This window comes from Lycorma delicatula, chromosome 6, assembly GCF_047948215.1.
Source record: "Lycorma delicatula isolate Av1 chromosome 6, ASM4794821v1, whole genome shotgun sequence".
NCBI lineage: Eukaryota > Metazoa > Arthropoda > Insecta > Hemiptera > Fulgoridae > Lycorma > Lycorma delicatula.
Window position 1 is genome coordinate 137925397 of NC_134460.1, and position 24954 is coordinate 137950350.

General features: G+C 30.4%; 1 protein-coding gene across 2 annotated transcripts in view; it reads right to left on the reverse strand.

Moving 5' to 3' along the window:
* The window catches only part of nuf (rab11 family-interacting protein nuf), a 657890-nt gene that overhangs the window by 453218 nt on the left and 179718 nt on the right, over positions 1-24954 (reverse strand). For both annotated transcript variants that reach the window (XM_075368607.1, XM_075368608.1), the window contains exon 3: positions 2493-2595. In XM_075368607.1, the coding sequence (XP_075224722.1) occupies positions 2493-2595 (103 nt within the window). The remainder of the gene's footprint in view (positions 1-2492; positions 2596-24954) is intronic.

The following is a 24954-nucleotide window of genomic DNA, read 5'->3' on the forward strand; positions in this document are numbered from 1 at the left end:
AATTATCTCTGAAGAAGTATTTTTTTTTTTTACAATAGAGAAGAACTATTTTTTTACAATACACTGATAGTTTTTATAAATTGAGGAGACTTTAATTTGTATTTATCATTATTATTGTCACAAGCATGAGTTTAATAAACACAGAGGAGGTCCAGCGGGGCACAGCACCCTGGCTAGTCGGGAAGCGAGCCCTGACCAGTTAATATCCCCTGACCTCAACGGGAAACGCAAGTAACCACATAGTACGGGCGAAGCCGCGACGGGAGTGCTGCTATTTATATATTTGACTTAATTTAACTACAAACTTGAAGCTGTGCGAAAAAATATGATATGGAAATTTTAGAACACATTGAAGCTTGAACCGTGTTCCACATCAGAAATTGCTAGTTGAAGGACGAAGGTACTATCCTCTCGGTCAGTGATATATATATATATATATATATATATATAATTATAAAATTTTAACCAATTTTATAAAGCTGACTGATGTATAATGGATATAAAATTGAAGAATTCAATCAAAAATTTAGGTTAAATTTAATGAAAACAAAATAGATATCTTTTAATAGAGATTTTTTTTATTGGAGATTTAAAAATTTTTTTTTTAATTCATCCAAAAAACCGAATGAATGAAGTAGTCAAGACTTATGCAGGTATAGAATTTGAAAAAAATTGTAATTTTGATTTTATAGTTAAAGGTATAAATTTTTTTTTACAGTTTTGCACATCATCTCTCAAATAAATAAAAACATATACTTCGGATTTATTTACAATAATCATAGAAACATTGTTAATAAGTCAATAATGAAATTTTTGGTCACGATTATGAGGAATATTATGAAAGTTAAACAATTAGGTGGGATCATCAAATATGGAAATCTTTTTTTAAAACGACCAATTTAAGATGAGAGTAGTTAATGATAAATCCATTTTTGGACACTTTTGTAATGGAAAGTGAAGTATGACTGTGTGTGTGTGTGTGTATGTATATGGGTGCGGTCATGGTCTAATATTTCTTAGACTGAATAATTTTTTTTTGTTTTGAAATATTTTTTCACTGTAAATTTGACTTACAATATTTAAACCCTTTAGATAATACTTCTGGAATGGCTACTAATAATATTAACCATTTAAACTAAAAAAAGCAATTATCTTCTAATATTTTTCTGGAATTGCTAGTAGTGTCTAGAAATACAAGCAAAAATACAAGGAAAAATTTCGGGTTCTACATAATAATAAACTTATTTGTTGTTTATATCGAAATCAAATAAAATTTTACGGAAAATTCGGTTTTGAAACCACGCGAAATAATAGCTGTGTCTATCAGTTAAAAGAATTCCAGTCATCATGGCTGGTAAATTGTTCAAATCGTAAACACACACACACACACACAAAATTAATATTAATGTTAAATAAATATACTGAGTAACTGATTACCAGTATAACTGATAATAGCAGATTACCAGTTAATTTTAGCTGGTGTAATATTAAAGTTGGGGGGTTATGGATTTATTCGTTGTTTAGGTTATATTTATTATTTTTTATTTAATTATGGTTATTTTTTTATTCAGTAAAAGCTGGTAAAATTGCTATTCTGTAGTGCAGGAAACCTAGGGTAAAAATCTCAAAAAAAGACTTTTTGTAAAATATATTCTACTTTTAAAAAATGGAAACGGTTATTAATTTTAATCCTAGAAAGGAAAAATAATACTAAGCTAATTTAATAAAATAAATACAAATAAAATATATCAGTTCTCCTAATGTCATTATTTTTAGTTTTTTTTTTTAAATAAAAAAATAATTAAAGAAACGTATTAATACAATTTTTCTATTACTTCATTTCAGTTGAAAAAACTGAGAAATATAACTTAAATGATTAAAAAAAAAAAATGCTGTTTTAATTCCATTGTAGTATACGATGATACAGTAAGAGTGCAGCATTGTCTACAGTATTACTTTCATTAAATAGTGCCTGCAATGTAATAAAGTCGAATCCTACTTACACAACAGCAATGAAAGTTACATACAACTTAATATTCAGGCGCTAATAAAATGAATCTTCGGTATAATCCTAAGAGATTTTAGGCGAGCAAGGATTTATTTTTTATTGCAGTAAAGTGCTATATTACTTTATTTAATCATTTTAATTAGAATACATTGTTATTTGAAAAAAAAATGGGGTAAATTAATTATTCAGAAAATTAATCAAGTTAAAAACTTGGGATTTTTTTATCATTGCATCTTTAATAATACTTACAAAAAAGTCTTATCTTCGCATTTACTTGTAGTTAATGAATGAATATATATATATATATATATATATATATATATATATAGTGTGTGTGTGTGTGTGTGTGTGTGTGTGTGTGTGTGTGTGTGTGTGTGTGTTTGTTTGTTTTAAATCTTCTTAAATACTTTTATTACTTTTTATCAGTTAAGCTTAAATAGAATCAATCTTCTTTTTAATTAAAATAAAAAATACTTTATCTTACCTGAACAACGAAACAATGAATTAACAGCAAGACTGAACTCTCTATATGTCAAATGACCTCGACCTCTGGGGTCAAGAGCCCTTATAACGCTGTCTGCATCTTCCTGTAAATAATCAATAAACACAAGAAATAAATTAACATAAGGTGTATTAAGTTCACAGTAAACCTAACTTTTATTTACTATTATGTAAAAGTATAAAATAATATCGTAAAATGGAATATGTTCCTTACATTATGTAGTGTAATATACACTAAGAAAAGAATACATTTTCTCATTTAGTAGATAAAAGTAATTTACTATGCAATATTTAATGTCATATAATCGCGCACGTACACTGAAATTCAGCACACACACACACAGACACACACACACACACACACACACACACACACACACACAAACTTACGATTTACATTATATAAGTTTCATTTTCTTGTCTAAATATACAGAGTGATACACAAAGAATGTGACAAACATTCAATACATGTTCTACTGGTGAAAATAAAGAAGAAAGTTCATATCAATATAGGTTCGGAAACGTTTCGTTAGCGTGTCGGTAGGCGAAAATTTTCGCCCTGATTTCTGCGCCTTCATTAAAAATTAAACGAGACTGTAATTCTTGGAATCTAGATTAGGGATAAATTTAATAATTTTATATGAAATTTGACGTGAAAAAATAGATCCCCACAACTGTATTTTTAGTAGTTTTCGAGATTTTAGGGTAAAAGAAAAAAGACTGGAGGGATTGAAAAACACACTATTTTGTGTTTGGCGTAAAAAAAGTTTGTTAAATAGGTAATTCACACACATATATTTTAAACAAAAGTTGTAGAGAATTTGATTTTGAGTAAAGTGTGTGAATAATATCCACAAAAACTAATACAAACGTAATTTTACAACCTACAATTGTAAACGATACACTATGAAACAGCAATATTTAAAAAGCATTTAAGAAAGGAGTCTAGTAATACTTTCTTTTGAGAAATTTATTTTTTATTATCGATCGCAAAAAGGATTACGACCATAAGGAAAATTACTCTTTACCTGTAAAGAGTAACGTGTCAGGAGACCATCCAGCGATAGCCCACCTAAAATACAATAATAATAATATGCACCATTTCTCACGACATAAAGAAGTAATTAATTAATAAAAACAGAGATAACAGATAATAAATAATAAAGTTAAATGAAGGACATAATCATAATAAAATCAAAAAAACATTAAAGTTAAGAAACCTTTTTTTTTTAATAAAATAACCATGTACGCATGAGGAGCTTAATATAAAGTGGGGTTATGTTAACAAAATGTTTTAACATTCTACCCTCTCCCTGGAGATATTGACTCCAAACTTTTACCGATAAATTATTTCATATACACGAGTCTTTTGCCAAATTTCATCATAATCGGTTAATCCAGTCAAACGTTATTAAGCTTCAAACACGCCAATATACGTGCATACGTACGTACGAATATTATCCCCACTTTTTGTCTTTTTGAAGTTTTTCCTCATGAAACATCGAGAAATTGAGAAAAACCCATACCCCATTTTTTGACTGATACACAGTGTAGCTCCATATCTAGAATGCCATGAAAGTAAAAGTTAGTAACAAAGTAAATCACGAAACTTGATTATGCACAATTTTGTGTTTTCAATTCTTACACGAAATAACTTTCATGTCCTAATGGAAAAACGAAGTTTGGAAACAGTTTTATAAATTTTCCGACCTCCGTGGCGCGAGTGGTAGTTTCGGCCTTTTATCCGGAGGTCCAGGGTTCGAATTGCAGGTATGCAATTTTTCATACGCTACAAAATTCCGTTTCCATTATATTTCAATCACAAGCTTCAAGCTTATGTGGCGATATCATCAAGAAAATAAAATAAAGAAAGTATCTATATTGATAAGATTATATATGAAATAGTAACCTCCTACTAATTAACAAAACCATATTTATTTTCAATTTTGGTTCGTATAAAATATCTTTCTCAAAACTAACTAAATAGATAAATAAATTTTTATATCTTATAAGAAATAAAAAAATGTCTTCTTCTGCAGAGGAGTTTTTGCAGTGAACGTTTCTTTTTTTTGGAGACAACAGTCTAAAAGAATTCATGCGCAGGTCTACGCAGATAAAGAAATGATAACGTTCCAACTTGCAGCATCATAACGAACCAAACGTTTTTGACTTTATTTTTTCGACCTTAAATTGAGAGTAACCCAAGAACGACTCCACCAATCTTCATAAAATTTTCACATGCACAACTTCAGATAGATTAAAACAGCATACCTAAATTTAAATGAAATTGATAAAGTAGTTTTCGAGATTTTCTAGCCAGAAATTTTATATACGGCCTATCTGTACCTATAAAGCTACTTGTCCTGACTGACTGATTCATCAACGCCCAGTAAAAACTACTGAAAATAAATTTATGAAAATTTGTATACATGTTCGACTTACAATGAAAGTTCACATTAAGAAACGTTTTTGAAATTCCGAATTAAAATGGAGTAACAATGAAATTTATTATTTTTTTAATTACTCGGTAACAAATAAAGAAAGATATCAATTTAATTTTTGGTGTATGTAATTTTCATGTAAATATCTAAAAACCAATTTCTAAATTTTTCGAAATACTACTTTGAAAAGGTTGAAGAAAAGTAAAAAAAATTGAAAAATGAATGCAAATTTTCCCCATTTCAACTATTCTAACGAGATATCAGTAGATTTGGGCTTGTAAATATTCTTCAGATGTATATTTAAAAACGCTTTAGAGGTTTTTTGAATTTCGAGTTTTTAAGGGGTGCGACGAAGTACGGCATGGCGGCTCAACCAACACAGCCATATTTCCACTGTTATTATATATGCGATGCAACTGGTTGCACCTGTCGTCGGATATTTGACTAAAAAGCATAAAATTAAAAAAAATTGACCGCAACGGGAAACGCAAGTAATCATACAGCGCGGGTGAAGCTGCATCGGGGGTATGCTATTGTGTGTATATATATATATATATATATATATATATTTAAGGAAACCCCATATTAAGTTAATGACATTTTTGTACTCTTCATGCCTCAAAACGTAAAGAAAACTCATTGTCACCTAATCCCACTATGTAACGGAAAGTAATAGAAAGAAATTCTCAGATTCAATTTCGCAAAAAATATTTAAGTATATAGAACATAATCAATGATCTTCCATGCTTCCTTACTTATCTCTTTTCCTCTCTGTCTTTACATACAGAATGTGGGCGCGCGCGCACACACTCTATATGTAAAGACAGAGCGATTTGCCTAAATGGGCCTATATGGTGAGCGATTTGCCTAGCTCACATCCGCAAAGTTTTAATAAATTATAAATGCCATATATTAAAAGGTGTTTTTTCTTTCCACTTCGTGAAATGTAATCTACTTGATTACATTTTCGTAAGAACTTGAATACGATGAAATCCAAGCGAGAAATATCTACATTTGATAAATTGTTTATATTTGACCTCCGTTAACGATGGTCTTTGTTTCAGTTAAAGAACGTTAATATAAATATCCATACGCTATGTTTCTGAATTCTGAATTCATGGAACTAGAAATGGTAAAATTTAATTTAAAATGGAAATTAAAGGGGTATTTAAAGGAAAAATTATTCTGCTCTCTCACTCTCTCTTTCTCTTTCTCTCCTTAACACTTATTTTGAGAGATTCCTGTAGGATACAGGGGAAAAATTAAAAGAGTAATCAAAATGTTAGTATAATGAAAAGAAACTGCTTCTCTTTTTACAACTAGTAAATCGTAAACAGAAAACAAACAAAAAATTAAGACTTTCTCTAATTTGTTATCTTCTAGCTCAGTGATTCCCAAATTGTGCCCCGCGGCCTCTTCACAGGGGCGTCGCGAAATATTGTAAAAGCTTCATAATTAACTGAACCAAGACATTTATAATGTTTAATTTAATGCTAGTAAAATAAAAAAAATAATGAAGACACACGAGCTTTACTTATTTTTATCTCTTACTTACGAATAGTCATACTTTCACTTAGGGTAGGGCACCATGGAAAAGTTTAATTTGAAAAAGGGCGTCGCTACTCTGAAATGTTTGGGAACCGCTGTCTAGATTATAATTTATAAAAAGGATTAAATTTGTACAATTATATCGTATCATGTTTTAAATTAATATCTTAGTAAAAAAATGAAATTATAGAGCGGGTTTTGCAATGTGAATTATGCACATAATAAATTGTTAAAAATTATCTATCCTATCAGAAACATTTCTATTCAGTAACGGTCACCATAATTTCGTAATGATGATTTGGACGATACTTGCTGACCTCTAATTAATTATACCTACACATATTTATGACCGAAGAAAAACTGTGGTTTTGTGAATAAGATCTAAGTATAGTATTTTGACACCGTTCAGGACTAGTAAATATAGGTTATCTGATTGGTTAAATATATCCATTGCTGTAATATGTCCGGTAAACAAGGAATTCTGATTGGTTAGAAATCAGTGTATTATGATTAGTAAGAATGATTCAACTTTGGCTTCTTCGGAAGAAGTGCGTATCGGGGCCGGTGAAATTTAAGTGGAATCTATAATAGCTAGAATGAATGTAAATTGTGGTGTATTAATATTTATCTGTTCTGTTTTCCTCACTAGAACTGTTTACCATAGTTGGACCGTATTTAATTCTGTTAAGGTACATTACTTCAATGTAATAAATAAACAAAATGTCAATATATCAAATCAATTGTGCATGAAATTGAATGAAATTATATTTAAAAAAAAAAAAAAAGTATTCATAGATATCTTCAATACAAGCCAGTATGAATTTCGAACTACACACATCTACACTCATACACGGGCATGGGTGATCACACACGTATAGAGAATTCCTTGAGAATAAAAATTTGGAATTCCCGATTTCAGGGGGTAATGATTTCAAAAAACCAGAAATATATGTTAAAGAAAGGACGGAGCTAAGTATATTTTTTTAAACTTTGTTGATTTCATTGTAAAAATACTTTGTTTTCACAAAATTTGTATCATCAGTAAAGTGTTGGCATAATAACCCTTTTGTTTTATTTTTAGGACTCATTTAAAATTTTTGCGTTTCATATTTTAATTATAACCTTAGTATATTTTATTCCAATTAAAATAAAATTAAAAGTAAACTAATTTATTAAAAAATTAACTTGCTAAATAAATAAATGTGTGTGCGAAAAAGTACCAAATAAATATATAAACTAAATGAACACGTGAACCACCTAGCGATGAACCTGTTGGACAACAGTAGGGATATTAGTCGTGACACGTGTTGGACATGAGTTATGCTGCGTAGGAATGGATTTTACCTTTCAGGACTAAAATATAAATTATTACTGACATCTAGTTACATTAGTTTTACATTCTCATATTTTTATATTACTTTTAAGTATCTGATAAGAGTGAGAATTCAGACTGGAATTGTTTGAGGATTATTGATGTACTGAGGACTTTGTGTAGTCAACCGTGTGCTCTCGATAGATATTAATAAATAATGAGTCGTTATTCTGTCTGTTGAGTTTACTTCAACGTTCAACTGCGTTAAGTTTACTTTTTCCATTACTTGTTTGTTGAACTCCTTTAATAATCTGTTTCCTATTGTAATCTGTTATTTCTTTCATTGTGATTATTTTTATGTGTATTGTTATTACGCTTGTGTTGATAGGCGCTCGTTGTGAAGAGAAGTACTAAACTATTGACATCTAAGTACTCTTTATTCGTTTCATTATTTGCTAATCCATTTACTTATGATTTCATTTGTAGATAAATATAATATATATATTATAACGATCCAAAAAAAATCATCTCGATTTAATTTAATTAAGAATCAAAACTAATAATATAATTCAAAATAAAGTTACTTTTTTCTTTCGTTACCACTGTTAAAATTGTAATTTTAACAGGAGCTGACAATGTCGCGGATAGATCTTCTAATTTAATTAAATTTGCGAAAAGTGTCTGGAATGTACATTAGTTGGAATAGCCAAACCTAAACTATTAGAAGTAAAAAGTTTATTGTTTAATAAATCCTTACACATTGTCTTGCTTTCGGAAACGCATTTCACTGATCGGACGTTTTTCAGCTTGATTTTTTCTACTATACTAACCATCTCGATGGCAGAGCGCACGGAGGTACCGCGGTTATACTTAAAGATATCATAAAACATCATTAACTGCCGGAGTTCAAAACAGATCAGATTGAGGCGAGCTCAGTAAAGATCCATGATTGGATTGAATTGCTTAGAGTGTCTATAGTATACTTTCCTCCTTCATATTTGACGACTGTTGCCACTTTTTCTAATTTATTCTCAACTCTTGGTTCACGTTTTATTGTGGGCGGTGATAGGAATGCTAAGCATCCTTTCTGAGGATCGACTAATTTCACCTAGGCAGGCTCTGAAGGACTGCGTTATTGGTATGCATCTGAATCTGATCTCCGGAATGCAATCTACCTACTGGCCATCGGATGCAAATAAGATTACTGACTTGTTTGACTATTTTTGTATCCTTGGGAATTTTGCAGATGTACACCGAAGTTGATTACTTCCATTCAACGTCTGATCACTTAGCTGTTCTACTCACTATCAGCACATAAATAATTATGAAGGCGGGGTCCCCAGTACTAGAAAAAAACAACACAGATTGCAATTCTACCGTAGCTGGATTGAGGATGAGTTGGTAGTGTCTGTTCGGTCGAGATCCTCCGATGATATCGATAACGCTATGCAATTCTTGACTTCAATACTAAAGGAAGCTGTTTGGCGATCGACACTGAAGGTTAAACGTGAGGGTGGAACTAATACAGGCCGCTCGTGGCAGATATTAGATCTTTTTCCAACGAAAAGGAAACTCAAGAGAAGGTATCAACAATACAGAAGAGCCAAGGATAGGAAATTTCTACAGGACCGCTCGTTGAAACGGCTATTGCAAAGCTGTAAGAATGAGACATTTAAGTGGGGTTTTTTTTTAGCCTATCGCCTTTACGTAGAGACAATTACTCCTTATGGAGAGCCACGAGGAGCTTTCGTCTACCTCCATTCTCATATCCTTCTTAGAAAACGTCTAATGGATCTTGGGCTAAGAGTAATAAGGAGAAGACTGAAAAATCTGCGCACAAACTTACTTGAACGATGTCTTTCAACCGCTTGATATACAAAGTTATCATGAGGAAGAAATCGTTGGTTTTTTAGAAAGCCCGATCCCTATGTTTTTTCCTATTAAGCCTTTCTCTACAGCTGATGTTACACATATGATCAAGAAGAGAATAAGCTCAAAGAGAAGCTATGGCTTTGATTTAATCACGTACAAAATGCTCTTATGCTACCTTCCAAAGCTATCGTGTATATATAAAATACACCTATTTAATGGCATTCTCCGGACAACACACTTCCCAACGGAGTGGAAAGCTTCGCAAATAGTCATGACCCGGAAACCAGGCAAACAGGTACACGATGTGACTTCATACAGGCCAATATGTCTATTACCAATTCTATCGAGGGCGTTCGAAAGGTTGTTCCTTAGGAGGATAAGGCCTGTTTTGGAAGAAGGCCATTTAATTCCTGACCATCGGTTTGGTTTCCGTTGTGGGCATGCCACTGTAGAACACACATGCTCATAAACGTAATCATCAGAGGCCTTTAAGAGAAAAAAATACTGTTCGGCAGCCTTCTTAGACATCCAATAGGCCTTTTTCAAGGTCTGGTAACCTGGCCTTTTGTACAAATCTAAGATGAGCCTTTCTCAACCTTACTAAGTACCCGTATGCGACTACTTAAAAGAACTTTATTCTCATATGAAATATAACCAGGAGTTGAGTACGTTCTTCGAAATAAAATCGGGGGTTCCTCAGAAGTCTGTCTTGGAATCCGTATTACACTCCATCTTTACTGCAGACCTTCAGACTACAGAGAAGGTTACTGTCGCTTTCTTTACTGATGACACAGCTGTTCTCGCTGATGGTACTACCTAAACTACAGCATCGAATAGCCTACAATTTGAGTTGTATTTAGTCAGCAGGTGATTTACTACGTGGAGAATACGCGTTAACCAAGAAAAATTGAAACATGTAACATTCACAATGAAGAGAGGTGACTGTCCACGGGTCCACATTGATGGCGTTGTAATTCCATAAACTGAGAATGTGAGGTACCAAGGACTACACATTGACCGTCGACTAAGGTGGAAAGTTCATACAAGAGAGAGAGAGAGAGAGTAGAAGAAAACTTGAGATAAAGTTCAAGGAAATATTCTGGTTTCTGGGCAGACGTTCTCAATTATCTTTGTCAAATAAGCTGATGGTATACTTAACAATTCTAAAACCGATCTGAATCTGTGGAATCCAACTTTGGGATACTGACTTTAGTCCAATGTCAAAATCTTACAGCGGTTTGAAAATAAACTAGCGAGATGTATATGATTGCTGCGAGTGTGATGAAATTTACTCAAGGTTATTATAAATACTAAATAATAAAAAAAGAAATATCTTTTTGATAATGATCGGTTAGAGAACAAAATTAAGAAAATATTTCATGTCTGACTCCAATTATACCAAATTAAATAAATTATAGTAAAATCTGTATACAATGATCAGTTATGGGATTGATGAAATGATGAGAAGTGATCACTACTCATATTCAGAAAACAACAATATATACTATTATTAAAAGCAAACTAATTTTATCAACTGTTATTGTTTTTACAGTCCTTTCAAATTATTTTTTACTGATACTTCATATTAAATGTGAAAAAGAAGCGATATCTGGTAACAATTGTAAGGAAGAAATTCCCTGTCACTTTTATTGCCTAATTCAACCAACTAGTTGTAAAAATACTAGTGTTTTAACATCAGAACTTTAAATGAAAGTTCGCAAATTCCGTACATAAATTTCACAATATTTCAAGCAGAATTTAAAGATTATAAAATATCTATTTAGAAGTATTTTTAAATGCAAAATAAATAGATATGTGGTAAAATATACTTTATCAATTCATATTGTTAATTTCACGTCAGATACTTAAGGGTATATAATCTTATCAAACAATATTCATTTTGTAAGAAAAAGGGGATATTTGTTTTATAACAGATGCAAAAGAATTCTTTTCATTGTATACAAAGAAACAAAAGTAAAATTAATCAATAAAAAAAAATAAAATAAAAGAGTATGAAGTACAACCTAATCCAGTAGACTAGAAATGAATACAAAAAAAGAAAAGAAATAAAGAAAGTAATTTTTGTGACACCGTATCATCAGACAATACAAAAGATAAAAAGAATTCAAGGAGTGGCGTAACTCGTTAGAATGAACTAATAGGTACTATATTACAAAAAGAATTCTGTATTAAAATCATTTGTCAGTCACTAATAAAAACAATACTCAACCGAAAAAAGAATTTTAATTAAATTAGATTTAATTGTATTAAAAATTTATGATCTCATTTTGTAGATTTCAATAACATATTAAAAATAAATCAGTCAAAGAGAAAAAATTTCAGATTTTTTTTTGAACCAACAAAAATTTTTTTTTGTTTAAGATACTGAGTTAATTTTATCAATAACTTTTTTTATATTAGAATAAACTATTTCATCTTTTTTAATATTTATTAATAAAATTGATTTCTTGCTATAAGAAGGGAGAAAAAATAATGAAATGCGACAGTAAAGATGATAATGAAAAATAAAGTATTCAGAAAAGTAAACACAATATACAAAAGTTGTAGACTTTTTTAATTTAGATACAGTAAAATTAATAATGATAAATGAGTAAAAATCAGATATTAAAAGCAGAATTTTATAAGCTAAAGAAATATTCTGGACAGCAGATAAGATATTAATCAATATCAAACTATGATATAGAATTTGAAAAGAATCTTAAAAAATACTAAAATGTGATGCTCAGAGGAAACGAAACATAGATATTAGGAAAGTAAAAAAAAGAAACAAACAAAAAAACGAACATATACACTATCACAAAGAATAAACTTTTTTTTTACATTTAACGTAACAGGAGAAATTTGAAAAATTAGGATTGACAGAGTACAAAATGGAGAGATTTTAAGGGACTTCGAGAAGAACAAATTCTTTAAAAAAGGAAGACAAAGTTTGTTGGTAAATAAAAAGTTACTCAAAATTATTAAACTTGTTGCTAGCAGGAAGTGAAGAGGAAAAAAATAATAAACGAAAAGGAAAATTATAGTTATTTTTATGAAACAGTTAATGAGCCAATATGATTTGTGGTAGGTTACTGACTTTCGGATCAAAAAAAAAAATAAGCTAATAATGTTATGTTTTATTGCAGTCATGCTTATTTTTTATTGATTTTGCTTCTTTTTTGTGAATTATCTTCATTATTTTGTAATATTTTTAACATTGCAAAAAATTGCGAAAATAATTTTTCCTCTTTGGAACTTGTGATCTTATCTTTTTAACGGGCCTATTTATTACAAGCTGTAATAGAATTTGATAAATATATATTTTTAAGCTAGTACAAATTTCTTGTTATACAATTCAAATTTGAACGAATTCTAATTTTGCAGTCTGTAGAAAAAATGGAATTAGATTTAAACTGGTGCAACTGAAACTATATTTATAATTCTCTAATTAGTAAATATAAGATATATCAGGTGCATTTGAAGTAAAAACAGGATTGAGACAAGGAGATGGATTATCCCATTATTATTTAACTGCGCATTAGAATATATATAGAATATGGAGAAAATTAAATCCGGAAAGAATAAAAATTGGAACAAAAATTAAAGTAAACTTCCTGGGTTTCGCAGACGATCTAGCCCTCCTCTAAAACAACATAAAAGAAGCTACTACCCAAATAAAAACACTAGAACAACTTGCTGAAAAAATAGGTTTGAAAATATAATACGAAAAAACTAAAATTGTGGTCAGGGATCCACTATGCATTAATCATGTAAAATCGTAAACGGAAACAAAGTGGAACTAGTGGGAAAATTTAAAAACCTAGGAGATACCATAACGCATAACATCAATGATAAAATAAACTGGCAAGAAAGAACTGAGAAACTTAAAAAATCATTAATAACTACTCAAAACATATGCAATAAAAAATTCCTATCGACAAAAACTAAAATCAGACATTACCACACAGTAATTCTTTCAGAAATACAATACGCCAGCGAGACTCTCTTTGGACCATACAAAATTGGAGAAGTAGAAAGGATCAAAAAGACAGAAAGGAAGATAGTCAGAAAATGTATAAACAAGAAAAACATAGTAGAAGGACAGTGGAGGATAATCCCAAATGAAGAAGTATAAAATAATAACCCCACTAACAGATCTCTTCAGGAAAAAAGAATTTCATTCTTGGGGCACTTACTTAGAGCAGAAAATACCAGATTTGCAAACAAAATAATAATTACCTTATACTGGGAAAGAACAAATCCGAAATGGATAAAGGAAGTCAGAAAAGGTATGGAAGAGTTGAGAATCTCCAATGAAGATCTAATCACAAAATCTGGAAAATACGACAAACTAATCAAGGCTAATATGATAAAATTTGAACTTAAAATCAAAAAGGAATCCAACAGGGTGTATTCAGATGAGGACATGCGCCAAAGATCAAAACGCCTCAAAAATATGTGGAAAAAAGAAAAGTGGAAAAAGTTAAAATGAAAAGTACACATTTTATTTCATAATAACTTCTGATATTTCTTCATATATTTTTTTTTTAATTGTTATTACTGAATTATTATTTATCATGAAACTTTTTTTACAGTCGGAGATTAATAATTATTGATAAATCAATATAATAAATTTAAAAAAAGTTAAAAAAAAGGAGATGAAGTCTGATTCGAACCGATGTGCCTTTCCCTTGTAAGATTCAAATATTTCAGTAATTAAAATTTTATTTGGTTTTAACTCTGGAACCAATGAAAATAAGTACGACTTATGGATATATCGTAGAAAAGCTTTCAGTGAGGGCTTATTATAACTGCAGTTACGGAAAATTCCAATACCCAAATATTTTTTGATTTTGGGCTTTTTTGGACACTTTTGGTTCAGTCGATTGCAATCAAAAGGGAAGGTGCACAACTAGATGTTACAAAAGTCCAAAATCCAAAATTTAAACATCATATGTACATACATATGTACGATACATATGTACGTACAGACGTCACACCGAAACTAGTCAAAATGGATTCAGGATGGTCAAAATGAATATTTCCGTTGAAATCTGAAAACCGAAATTTTTCGCGATTACAATACTTCCTTGTACTAGTTAGTACAAGGAAGTAAAAATTACATAAAAAATTCAAACAAGTTGCTTTTAAAGCTTTAATAGTAAAAAATTCAGGTAACCGCATAAACAAAACAATTAATTTAACACTTTAAAAAAAAACATAAATACAGAGAAAAAACAAATAAAACAGCTTTGTATTACATACTATTAAAAGCATTTACTGTGATTAATTACCACTTGTATTTAAAACAAATAAATGCTTCCTTTTAGTTAGTTCATTTTTTTAAGTGTTTTTATTAGGCGTTGATACCGTGGGAATAGAATATTATGTTCCGGTAAAGAACCGTATACTATGTGACGGAATAGTTAATTTTGTATGCTTTACTTGTCAAACTGTTCTTAGTAGTAATTAAAACAGAATATCGTTAATTATGTTTTCCGTTAAATTACGCAAATATTCATGAAAATATGCGTGATAAATAAAGAATTTACTCTTACTCACAAAACCGGTTTTAACCAATAATTTAATTAGATTATTTTTTTTAATGCGATTGTATTTATGAATCATAAATAACAAACCAAAAATAACAACATAATTATAGATAACAATTATAACAAAAAAAGGCTATAATTAAACAATTATTGAATTGAGAAAAGAGCTATGCTGGGGTTCGAACTAGGATCTTTGAACAGGAAACAAATTTACCTTAAATACCATAAAAAAAAGAAGATTTTAATTTATGTAATTTTTTCTACACCAAGAAATAATATTATATAAATAATATGCTAGATTGTTTCTTGTAGGATTATTAGGTACTTTTACTTAATAATCCTAATATTTATATTTTATTTTAGTATTACTATATCATTTTTAAGATAATACATAAGAAATCGCATCTGTGTTGCTTGTTTCCAACTTGTTGACAAGTTCCTAATGTTCCTAACTTTTTACTAAAATCCCACTTGTTAAAATGTAAAAAAATCTACTTAGCAGTTATAAAGATTCACTAGATCGACCGAGTAGGGTAAGTAGCTACTTCCATACAAAATTACAGGCATTGTTATTGTATAAAGAACTAAAAATTAGCCGGAAAATCTGAATACTATTTGATAATTTTCAAAAATATTATTTTATGGATATTAGAAGACATTAAAATTTTAATTTTGGATCATGGTTTATTAATTATTTAACGAAAAGAAACTTATCTCGGACAAGAAGGTGCTATTAAGTATTATTAAACATCACCAATCACCCTCTGTCGTTCTCCGATTACAGATAGAGAGCGTGAAGGTCGCAATTTGTATGGCTGCTGAATCCGGCCCCAAAAATATTCCTTATGATATTTGTTATATATAAATATAATTTATATCTCAAAAATAATTCTGAACTAGACATCGGTAAATTCTTAACTGAAATATTAACAAATAGGTAATTTTAATCAGTCAAAAATTCGCATTTCTTCGGGTTTTTTCTGCAAGGAGATACATTATTTAGAAAGTATAGCAGGATCTCGTCCGGTCTGTTTCTTTAAAACTATGATCTAACTAACTTCCAAACATCCGCTAGTAAAATGGAAAATAATATCTACGTTGTCGACTCCCGTCCATCAGAACTTTGCACGCTCTGATTTGTATAGAAATTATCACAAATTTAGCGTGATCATCTATATGCTACCTGGATTGTAATAAATGTTGTAAATTCTTAACCAGGTATATGACATTATTGAGAAAACTTAAGATTCTAACTGCCTCTTAGTGGAATGATGATTGCAATTACGAATCTAATCGTCGGAAGGGTCTGAAGAAATTCAATTGTAAAGCAATTGCTGAATTTTATAGAATTTACCTTAATGCAAAAAGCAGTTTGTCGAATATTTCGAAAATCAAAGCTCCATTAAAAAAAAAATTCCCAGTAGGAGCAGTTTTCTCTCAAAAATTTGCAAGGCCTTTACGAAGGAAAGGAAAAATAAATCGCTGCTCTTATAATAGGTCGCTCGCTGGTTTTCTTCGCGCCCTTGCGATGTGTAGGTCTGCAGAGGGAGTTTAATCGAGGTACTCGATCGTGGTAGGATCCCGGGTGGCTAGGGTTCTGGCTTAGGCATTGGATTGGTTGAAGGTAGGCGCATTGGTATCGTGCCACGGTTATATTGGTATTGTTTGTGATTCTTTGGGACTCCCTCTGGCCGCGCCGCCAGAGTATGTTGTTAACCCATGCGTCCGTTGGCGAGGCTTCCTTCCGCAGGTGGCGGTCCTGATCGTGACTTGGTACTGCCACACGAGACACCATAATGGGACCGGGTTGGGGTGCGAAGTTTGTCTCCGGCTTCTGCGCGGACTGGAATGAGGTTACGTTCCCCTTGTTAGGTGACCTAAATTGGTCGACTTATTTGGGTGTAGGTCTGAATTTCAATCTTGCGTAAGACATAATTTTGATTGGTATGAGTGTAGCACTGATTTAACTTTAAACTCGTTAGTTTTCTGAGGCATTCACAGTCACGAACAGTGCCGTCAAATCTGGACTAGGCGCGGGGTTTGCGCTTCCGCGGTTGCGGTCAGTTAGTTTGAGGGAATCATGTTAGGGTGAAGATGTCCGTTTGAGTCCTACGTGAAGGCGAAATTTGATTTATGTTTTACTGATGCAAATGTCTGCCGAGGCATTTACATCGGTGGCATCCCGACCAAGGCCTGGCTGATGACTGTGAGATGTAATCAGTTAGAGGGTCTAAAAACGATCTCTGGTAAAGCCCCTCAGGGTTTGGAACGGAGGAGGTGGGGTGGCGACCGGTAATGTCACAAGGTGGGTGGTTTCCCCCTACGGGGTTGGAATGCCTTTATAACAACATACTTCCATTATTAACTTAATAAGAATATCCCAAATAAAATCAATGTAAAATTACCTAAACTATCTTTTTTTTATTCTTTTTCATTTTATAAAAAAATGATATGAAATTTAAGATTATATTCAAAAATAAAGGTTTTAATGATAGTACTGCTTATCTGTATGTATGCATGTTAGGTACCATAACGAGAATGGTTACAGCTACCCTGATGATGTCAGATTCAACTCACTACTGAAACTAGCACAACTATTCTGAAGATATAAGGCATCCCGTGCCCGATACACAAAAGAAATTGAATAGTAAAGTGGTTTCCCACTGCTTATTTTATTGAACCAACGTACTTTATATATCGACACATTGGCTATAGAAGAAACAATGAACGGCATGGATGAAGTCCTACGCAAGAACTACCGCATAAAAATAAAGAACAAAACGAAAGTAATAATAGAAATAACGAAGATTGACCACTGAATGTAAAAACAGGAAGAGAAAAGATTATGGAGGTAGAAGAATTTTGTTATTTGGGAAGTAGAATTACTAAAGATGGACGAAGCAGGAGAGATATAAAATGCCGAATAGCACAGGCGAAACGAGCCTTCATTCAGAAATATAATTTGTTTACATCAAAAATTAATTTACACGTCAGGAAAAGATTTTTGAAAGTATATGTTTGGAGCGTAACTTTATATGGAAGTGAAACTTGGACAATCGGAGTACCTGAGAAGAAAAGATTAGAAGTTTTTGAAATTTGGTGCTACAGGAAAATGTTAAAAATCAGATGGGTGGATAAAGTGACAAATGAAGAGGTGTTGCGGCAAATCGATGAAGAAAGATGCATTCGGAAAAATATAGTTAAAATAAGAGACTGACGCTTATTAAGGCATCTTGGAATAGTTGCTTTAATATTGGAGGGACAGTAGAGGGAAAAAATTGTGCAGGCAGACAACGTTTGGAATATGTAAAACAAACTGTTAGGGATGTAGGATGTAGGGGTATAGCGAAATGAAACGACTAGCACTAGATAGGGAATCTTGGAGAGCTACATCAAACCAGTCAAATGACTGAAGACAAAAAAAAAATCATCGGCACGTCAAGCCCTTCAAAACATAGATATTCATATCTGTAAGTGAGATCATCAGATTCCTCACTACAAGGGTTGTCTATGTAGTAATATCATTTACCTTGTAGTAGCAACTACATTTATATATAACAGCATTATTTTTAGAAAAAGAAGCTGTGACTAATGATTTTTATACCTAGGATGTAAAAAAAAAAACAATGTTTAAAAAGTTGACATGTTTTGAGATGGATCTACTAATATTAAGTAAATTATCACGCCTAGCTATTAAACAATGAATTAACAAACAATTAAAAATTCAATTTAGTATAAAGAATTCTTTGCTCAAGATCTTCAGAATTTTGTTGTTTGGTTTTCAATGAAAATGTAATTTTTAAAACTATTATTTGATTTTTATTAACATTAATTATATCGGCTTTATAAAAATTAAATTTTCTTTATCTTTATCTTGGTTATTGAAAGCTTAACAACGTAGATTTATGCTAAATCTAAAAAATACGTGCTTTTCGACTACAATTTATTGATTTTTACTTTTTCGGACGCTGCTGCAGATACAGTCCTGCAATCCATTTTTCAGATTTTCATGGCATATAAAACCACTAATTTTGCGCTATAATTTGACTTCGTTAAGGTCATTATTTAACCTTTTTAATAGAAATCTCGGTGAAATTTTACACTAGCTGTAATTTAAAAACAATGCATTTCTAGATCTATATTTATATGAACTTTTTTCGTTATTTTGATGTGAGGAATTTGTTTATAAATTATGAAAAGATTTCCTGAAACACTTCAAAATAAATATTTATTTATTAACTTACTTTATTTTTTATATTTCTCTAGTGTGTGTATTTTCTCTACTTAGTTGGGGAATTTTTGTTAAGGTGGTATTATTAGTATCTGGCTACAGTCCGTACAGGATTCCTATTCATAGATTATTTCAAACATCTAACGGTTCACCGATTCATTTCAATAAAGCAAGAAGTATTTTAATAAAATTTTAGGGGTTTATTTCTCTTTTCCTAATATTTATGTCATTTATGAAAAAGCTGAAATAGAAAAATAAAATGCATTTTTGCACTACTGGAATGTTACTGCTAAAGGGTTAGAATTTCTTCTTCATCAAAGATTAATGTTTGTTAATATTTATATAAATTCTTTGGTTTATGGTACTATGGTAGGAAGTGAGGAGGTATGGGGACTCCCAAACCCGGGTCAAAAAAAAAATTGGAGAAAAGACCTAGTACCGGGGAATAGGACGGGCTCCCGGAAACGGCATAGCCGGGCCTGGTTACTCCCGCCTCTGAAGTAAGAGGCAGGCACATTAAAATAAGAAGATCCAAAACCGGCGGGCTGACCTACCATGCCGGACTTCCTGTCGGCAGGCGGGGCGTTAGAGTTTCAAGGACACGCCCTTGGACTGAATCATTCTGGACTGCAGATCCTGCCCAGGGGTGTAGGGGAAAAAATAAAAATAAAATAAAGAGCATTTATCCACATGAAGGTTTTCGTTTATTTTGATGTCTTGAATCAGTCCCTTAAGTTTGGTAACATCTTTTCTGAAAAATCTGTATAGTTATTACCGGAGAAAAAAGAAACGGGTACCGTGATGACCTCTAGTCCGATGGAATTGAAAGTTAGGCCAAAGCTGGGATACATGTAGGGATATTTGTGCCAAATTTCAACTTTTTTTTCGATGACTTTTCGAGATATAGAGAAAAACTGTTTAGAAATAATTTTGATCCCTTATCCCTTTAATCCGATTGACTCAAAACTTAAGAATTTTAAATACTATTTTCATCGTACTCAAGTTGAATTTCCCTTTTTTTTTAAGTTTGTCCAAAATTTAATGCCATCAATTCCTGATGTACAGAAATTTTTTGAACTAATTTTTTTTAAAGGTTGTTTATTGAATCAATCCGAAAATGTTAATCAAAAACATAGGCTAACAACATACGTTACGTTGTGATGTAAAACAAAAGTAAAAGTACACATATCTTTCATAAATATCAAATTTTTTGCGTTTTTTTTGGCTCAGGGTGTCGTGAAACGTCGATGTTTGGAAAAAATCCAAAATACAAATTTTGGACCGATCTACAAGTTATATCACAAAGTTCTCTCCGGGACTTTCATGAGTTATTCTACTCGTGAAAATAATGGAAAAATATATACAAACTATATGTTCTAAAATTCTTCGTTTGCCAGTTACAGTTAGTGAAAGATTTCGCATGAGTTTCAGCTACCCTGGTGAAATGAGGTCGTACTGAAATTTTTAGAACATTAATTAAAGGGGAGAATTAGTGATTTCTTATTGTTTTTGGTCTGCAAAAATGAATAAAATAAGTTAAATCACTCACTTAAATCACCATTTCCCCGATACATGGATCGGTCATTTAGGTCAACGTTCCTGGTCACCTAAATCGCCGGATCTAATAATACATTTAGACTTTTGCGTCAGGAGATGGATGAAAAATATTTTATACAAAACAAAAATACATTGTCGTGAGGAGTTAATTGTCTGAATTATGGATGCGGCTGAGCAACTTAAGGACAGTCCTGAAGGTCTAAAAAGAGCAACAAAAGGAGTACAGAAGCATGCCAAGAAATGTGTTGAAAATGCGGGCTCATTTTCCGAGATTTTTTTATAAACTGGTACGTATAACGGAGTTTGGTCTAGTGTACTGTTTCTAAATAAAGTTAGATTTTTGTAACTTATATTTGTTTTATTCAACTTATATTACACTATTTTGTTCAGAATTGAATTCGCTACAAGTTTTATTTAAACGTTTCATGTATTTATTACCCATTTAACAAATTTATTGTTTGTCAAACATAAAAAAACAGGATTTTTTACTCCAAATTATTGGTTTTCACCCAAGATTTCTCAAAACCTACTGTAGATACGGTTCTGAACCTATTTTACTGGGGGTTTCAGGTAAAAAACCGTAAGAAATCACTAATTCTGTACCTTAATTAACGTCTTAAAAATTTCAATACGACCTCATTTCATCGGGGTAGCTGAAATCAGAGCAAAATCTTTCACTAGCCGTAACTTGCAAATGAAACATTTAGGACAGTGTTTATATGCATTTTTTCCATTATTTTCACGAGTAGAATAAGTTATGAAAGTCCCGGTTGAATTTTATGATACACTATATATATTTTCATCTACAGCTTTTTCCTTTACAGATGTAACTACAAAGTGTAAAAGTAAAAGTTGAGAGAATTTAATTTAACCCATACAAAGGAGTTAAAAAAGGAATCCTGGCTTCGTAAATTACTTTTTACACAATTTCGGAATAAAATAGAAAGTTTAAATTACCAGATGAAAATCCCATAATGGTAAACTCATATTTTTTAATTTATTTACAGCATGAAAAACTAATTACCGATTGTAAACAGTAAACAAATTCAAAAATGTTGTGTGTAAAGTTAATAAAAAAATTGTATTACATAGGACATTTAAAATTACACAATTTCAAAGCTTATATAAAATTAAAGCGTGAAAAAATCACTATACACAACTTAAAACTAACTTTATTATCTACTTCACTGGTTTAGTTCTCTACTGAATTAAATTAAGATAAATTTGAATTTTATTGGAAAACATCATTACAAAATCATAAAGTATATAATATCAAATACAAAACTAATTTAAAAAATAAAGCAATGCATTAATACAAAAAAGAAATGTGGTACGACCAACATAAAAAAAAATTATTAAATTTATTATTAAAAATTATAATAATAATTATAAATAATAATATAATTAATTAATATAATATTATTAAAATATATTATAATTTATATAATATAACATTATTATTAAATTTATTTAAAAATTTTTTAGGGCAGAATCTGAAAAAATTAGACTAAAACTTTGTGTATAATAAATACATTAAATTCCTAAAATAATTCCATTTCTTTTTATAGCAGATAAAAGTTCAAATGTTCAAAAAGTTCAAATTTTATAGTATCAAATGTTTTGTGTGGAAAAGTAAAAAAAAAACGTTATATATACATAAAAAGGTAAAATTACACAATTTTCCAATGTGACAACACTTTTTCCTTCAGTTTTCACATTAATGATTTGAAAAATAAAAACACAAAGTTTCCAAATAGATTTTTTATTTATTTTTTAAAGAGGATGTGTTAAATTCTGTTTATATTATATTACTTATTAAAATAACAATTAAATTCTAACCTTTTACAAGGCCGTTTTTAATATTTAATAAACATTAGTTAATATATTAAAAACATAATTAATTTATAATAAAAAGATTATTATAATTAATATTATTAATTATTATTATAATTAAAATCTCCCAGATATATTTTTATAATGAACAATATATAATTAAATTGATCAAGTTTTAAATCTATATTATATTTTATTAAAAAATTAAGTTTTCCTGTTCTTTATAAAACCAAGCGATTCAATGCTTTAGTAAGTAGGAAGCATGCGTATTCACGCGCACTTGTGTATTAAATAATTGAACAAGCAATGCACGAATAATTCTTAAAAGAAAAGAAGTAATTTTCTATGATTCTCATGATTTTTACTGAAAGATTACTCATAATGAATTATATAAGAATAAACAACTTCCTGCAAGGTACTTAAATCGAGTAAATTATATTAAATTACATTCTTTAATAACTTTAGTAGCTTACCTGTAACAAGCTACAATATAATGACCTTAAATATACACTAATGTGTACATCATTTTTACACACGATATACTGTATATACTTCTGTAACTAACAGCAGAAACACAAAACACAGAACAAAAATTTTTTTTGTTATACTCTTCTGTTTAATACACCGTGAAGGATGTGGGAATTTCATCCAAAGTGACAGTAAAATGTGATAGTGAACTGTAGATTTTCTGATGTTATTTATCTGTAAAGCTTTTGTTTCATTTATAAAAAAAATTGGTCATTCACACGAGGAAATGCGATCAGCGACACACGCACCACACACACACGCACACACACACACACACACAAAAAAAAACACACACATCCGCTGTTCGTGTTCACTCCCTCATATACAGGCATGCAATCAAAAAAAGAAAAAAGGAAACGCATATTTGCCATTATAAGAACAACCAAAAAAATATTATATTTGTACTCTTTTAAGAACAATTATGTTAATTTATGTATTTAATATTAAGTGATACCACAATGCCACTAGTGACATTATTCAAACATTTATCACATTAGCTGTATAATTTAAACTCACATAATTTATATTTCTTTGTTTTAATTTTATTATAATTACTATTATATTTTTTTTTTGTAAGCAATAATATTTTGTAATTCATTTGCATTATAATCAGAAATTAAGTACTACCTATTTTCTGTCAGTAAAACTTGTTATGAGTTAATAATACAAATAATAACGAAGTAAGAGATTAAATGACTTTTAAGATAGTGATTACTTGTCGGTCTAGTAACGATAGCGGTCATCCAAATTAAAGAAAGAAAAAAATATTTGCATAATTTTTTATTTATATATTCATAATAAAATACGAAGATCGCCTTGACAAATTACTGTCTCAGCCTTTCACCTGTGGGTACCGGGTTTGAATCTCGATTAGGCATAGCGTTTTTCGTACGCTACTACATTCAATTTCCATATTCCCACGTATGAGCTTCAAAGCTTCTGTGATCAATTAATTCATCAAGAGAAAAAGACATTTGGCATCAACAAATAAATCCAAAACTGCTCTCTTATAAACATTGGTAGAACACATTAAAAAGTTCCAAAAATATACGAAATCTAAAATTTTATATTTGAAGAGTATATTTAATTAAAAATTATCAGTAATATTATTATCATAAACTAAGTAGTGCTTGATTATATAAAATTACTTAGTTTCTATAACCTGATACATGTTTTACAATTAAATTACGATAGTAATTAATTGGAAAATGGAGAAAAATGTTTATAAGAACATGGTGAACTAGAAAAAAGTAAAATGAAAAAGAAATTGAAACAAAGATGAAAACGTAATAAAGATTAAATTTGAAATAAAAAACATATAAACATTTTAGCAACTGAATTTTACAATGGTTTTTTATAAATATAAAAAACATATATATATATATGTATGTATGTGTGTGTGCGCGCGCGCGCGTGCGCGTATATACGAGTCTATATATACTAATAATTCCATATATAATACTAATTGTATATATACTAGCATCCCGATCGCTCAATTTGTTTTTATTTTATGTTTTTTAGTCAAATAACCAGAGTCAGGTTCACCAGTCGAAACGAATAAACAGTAGCAT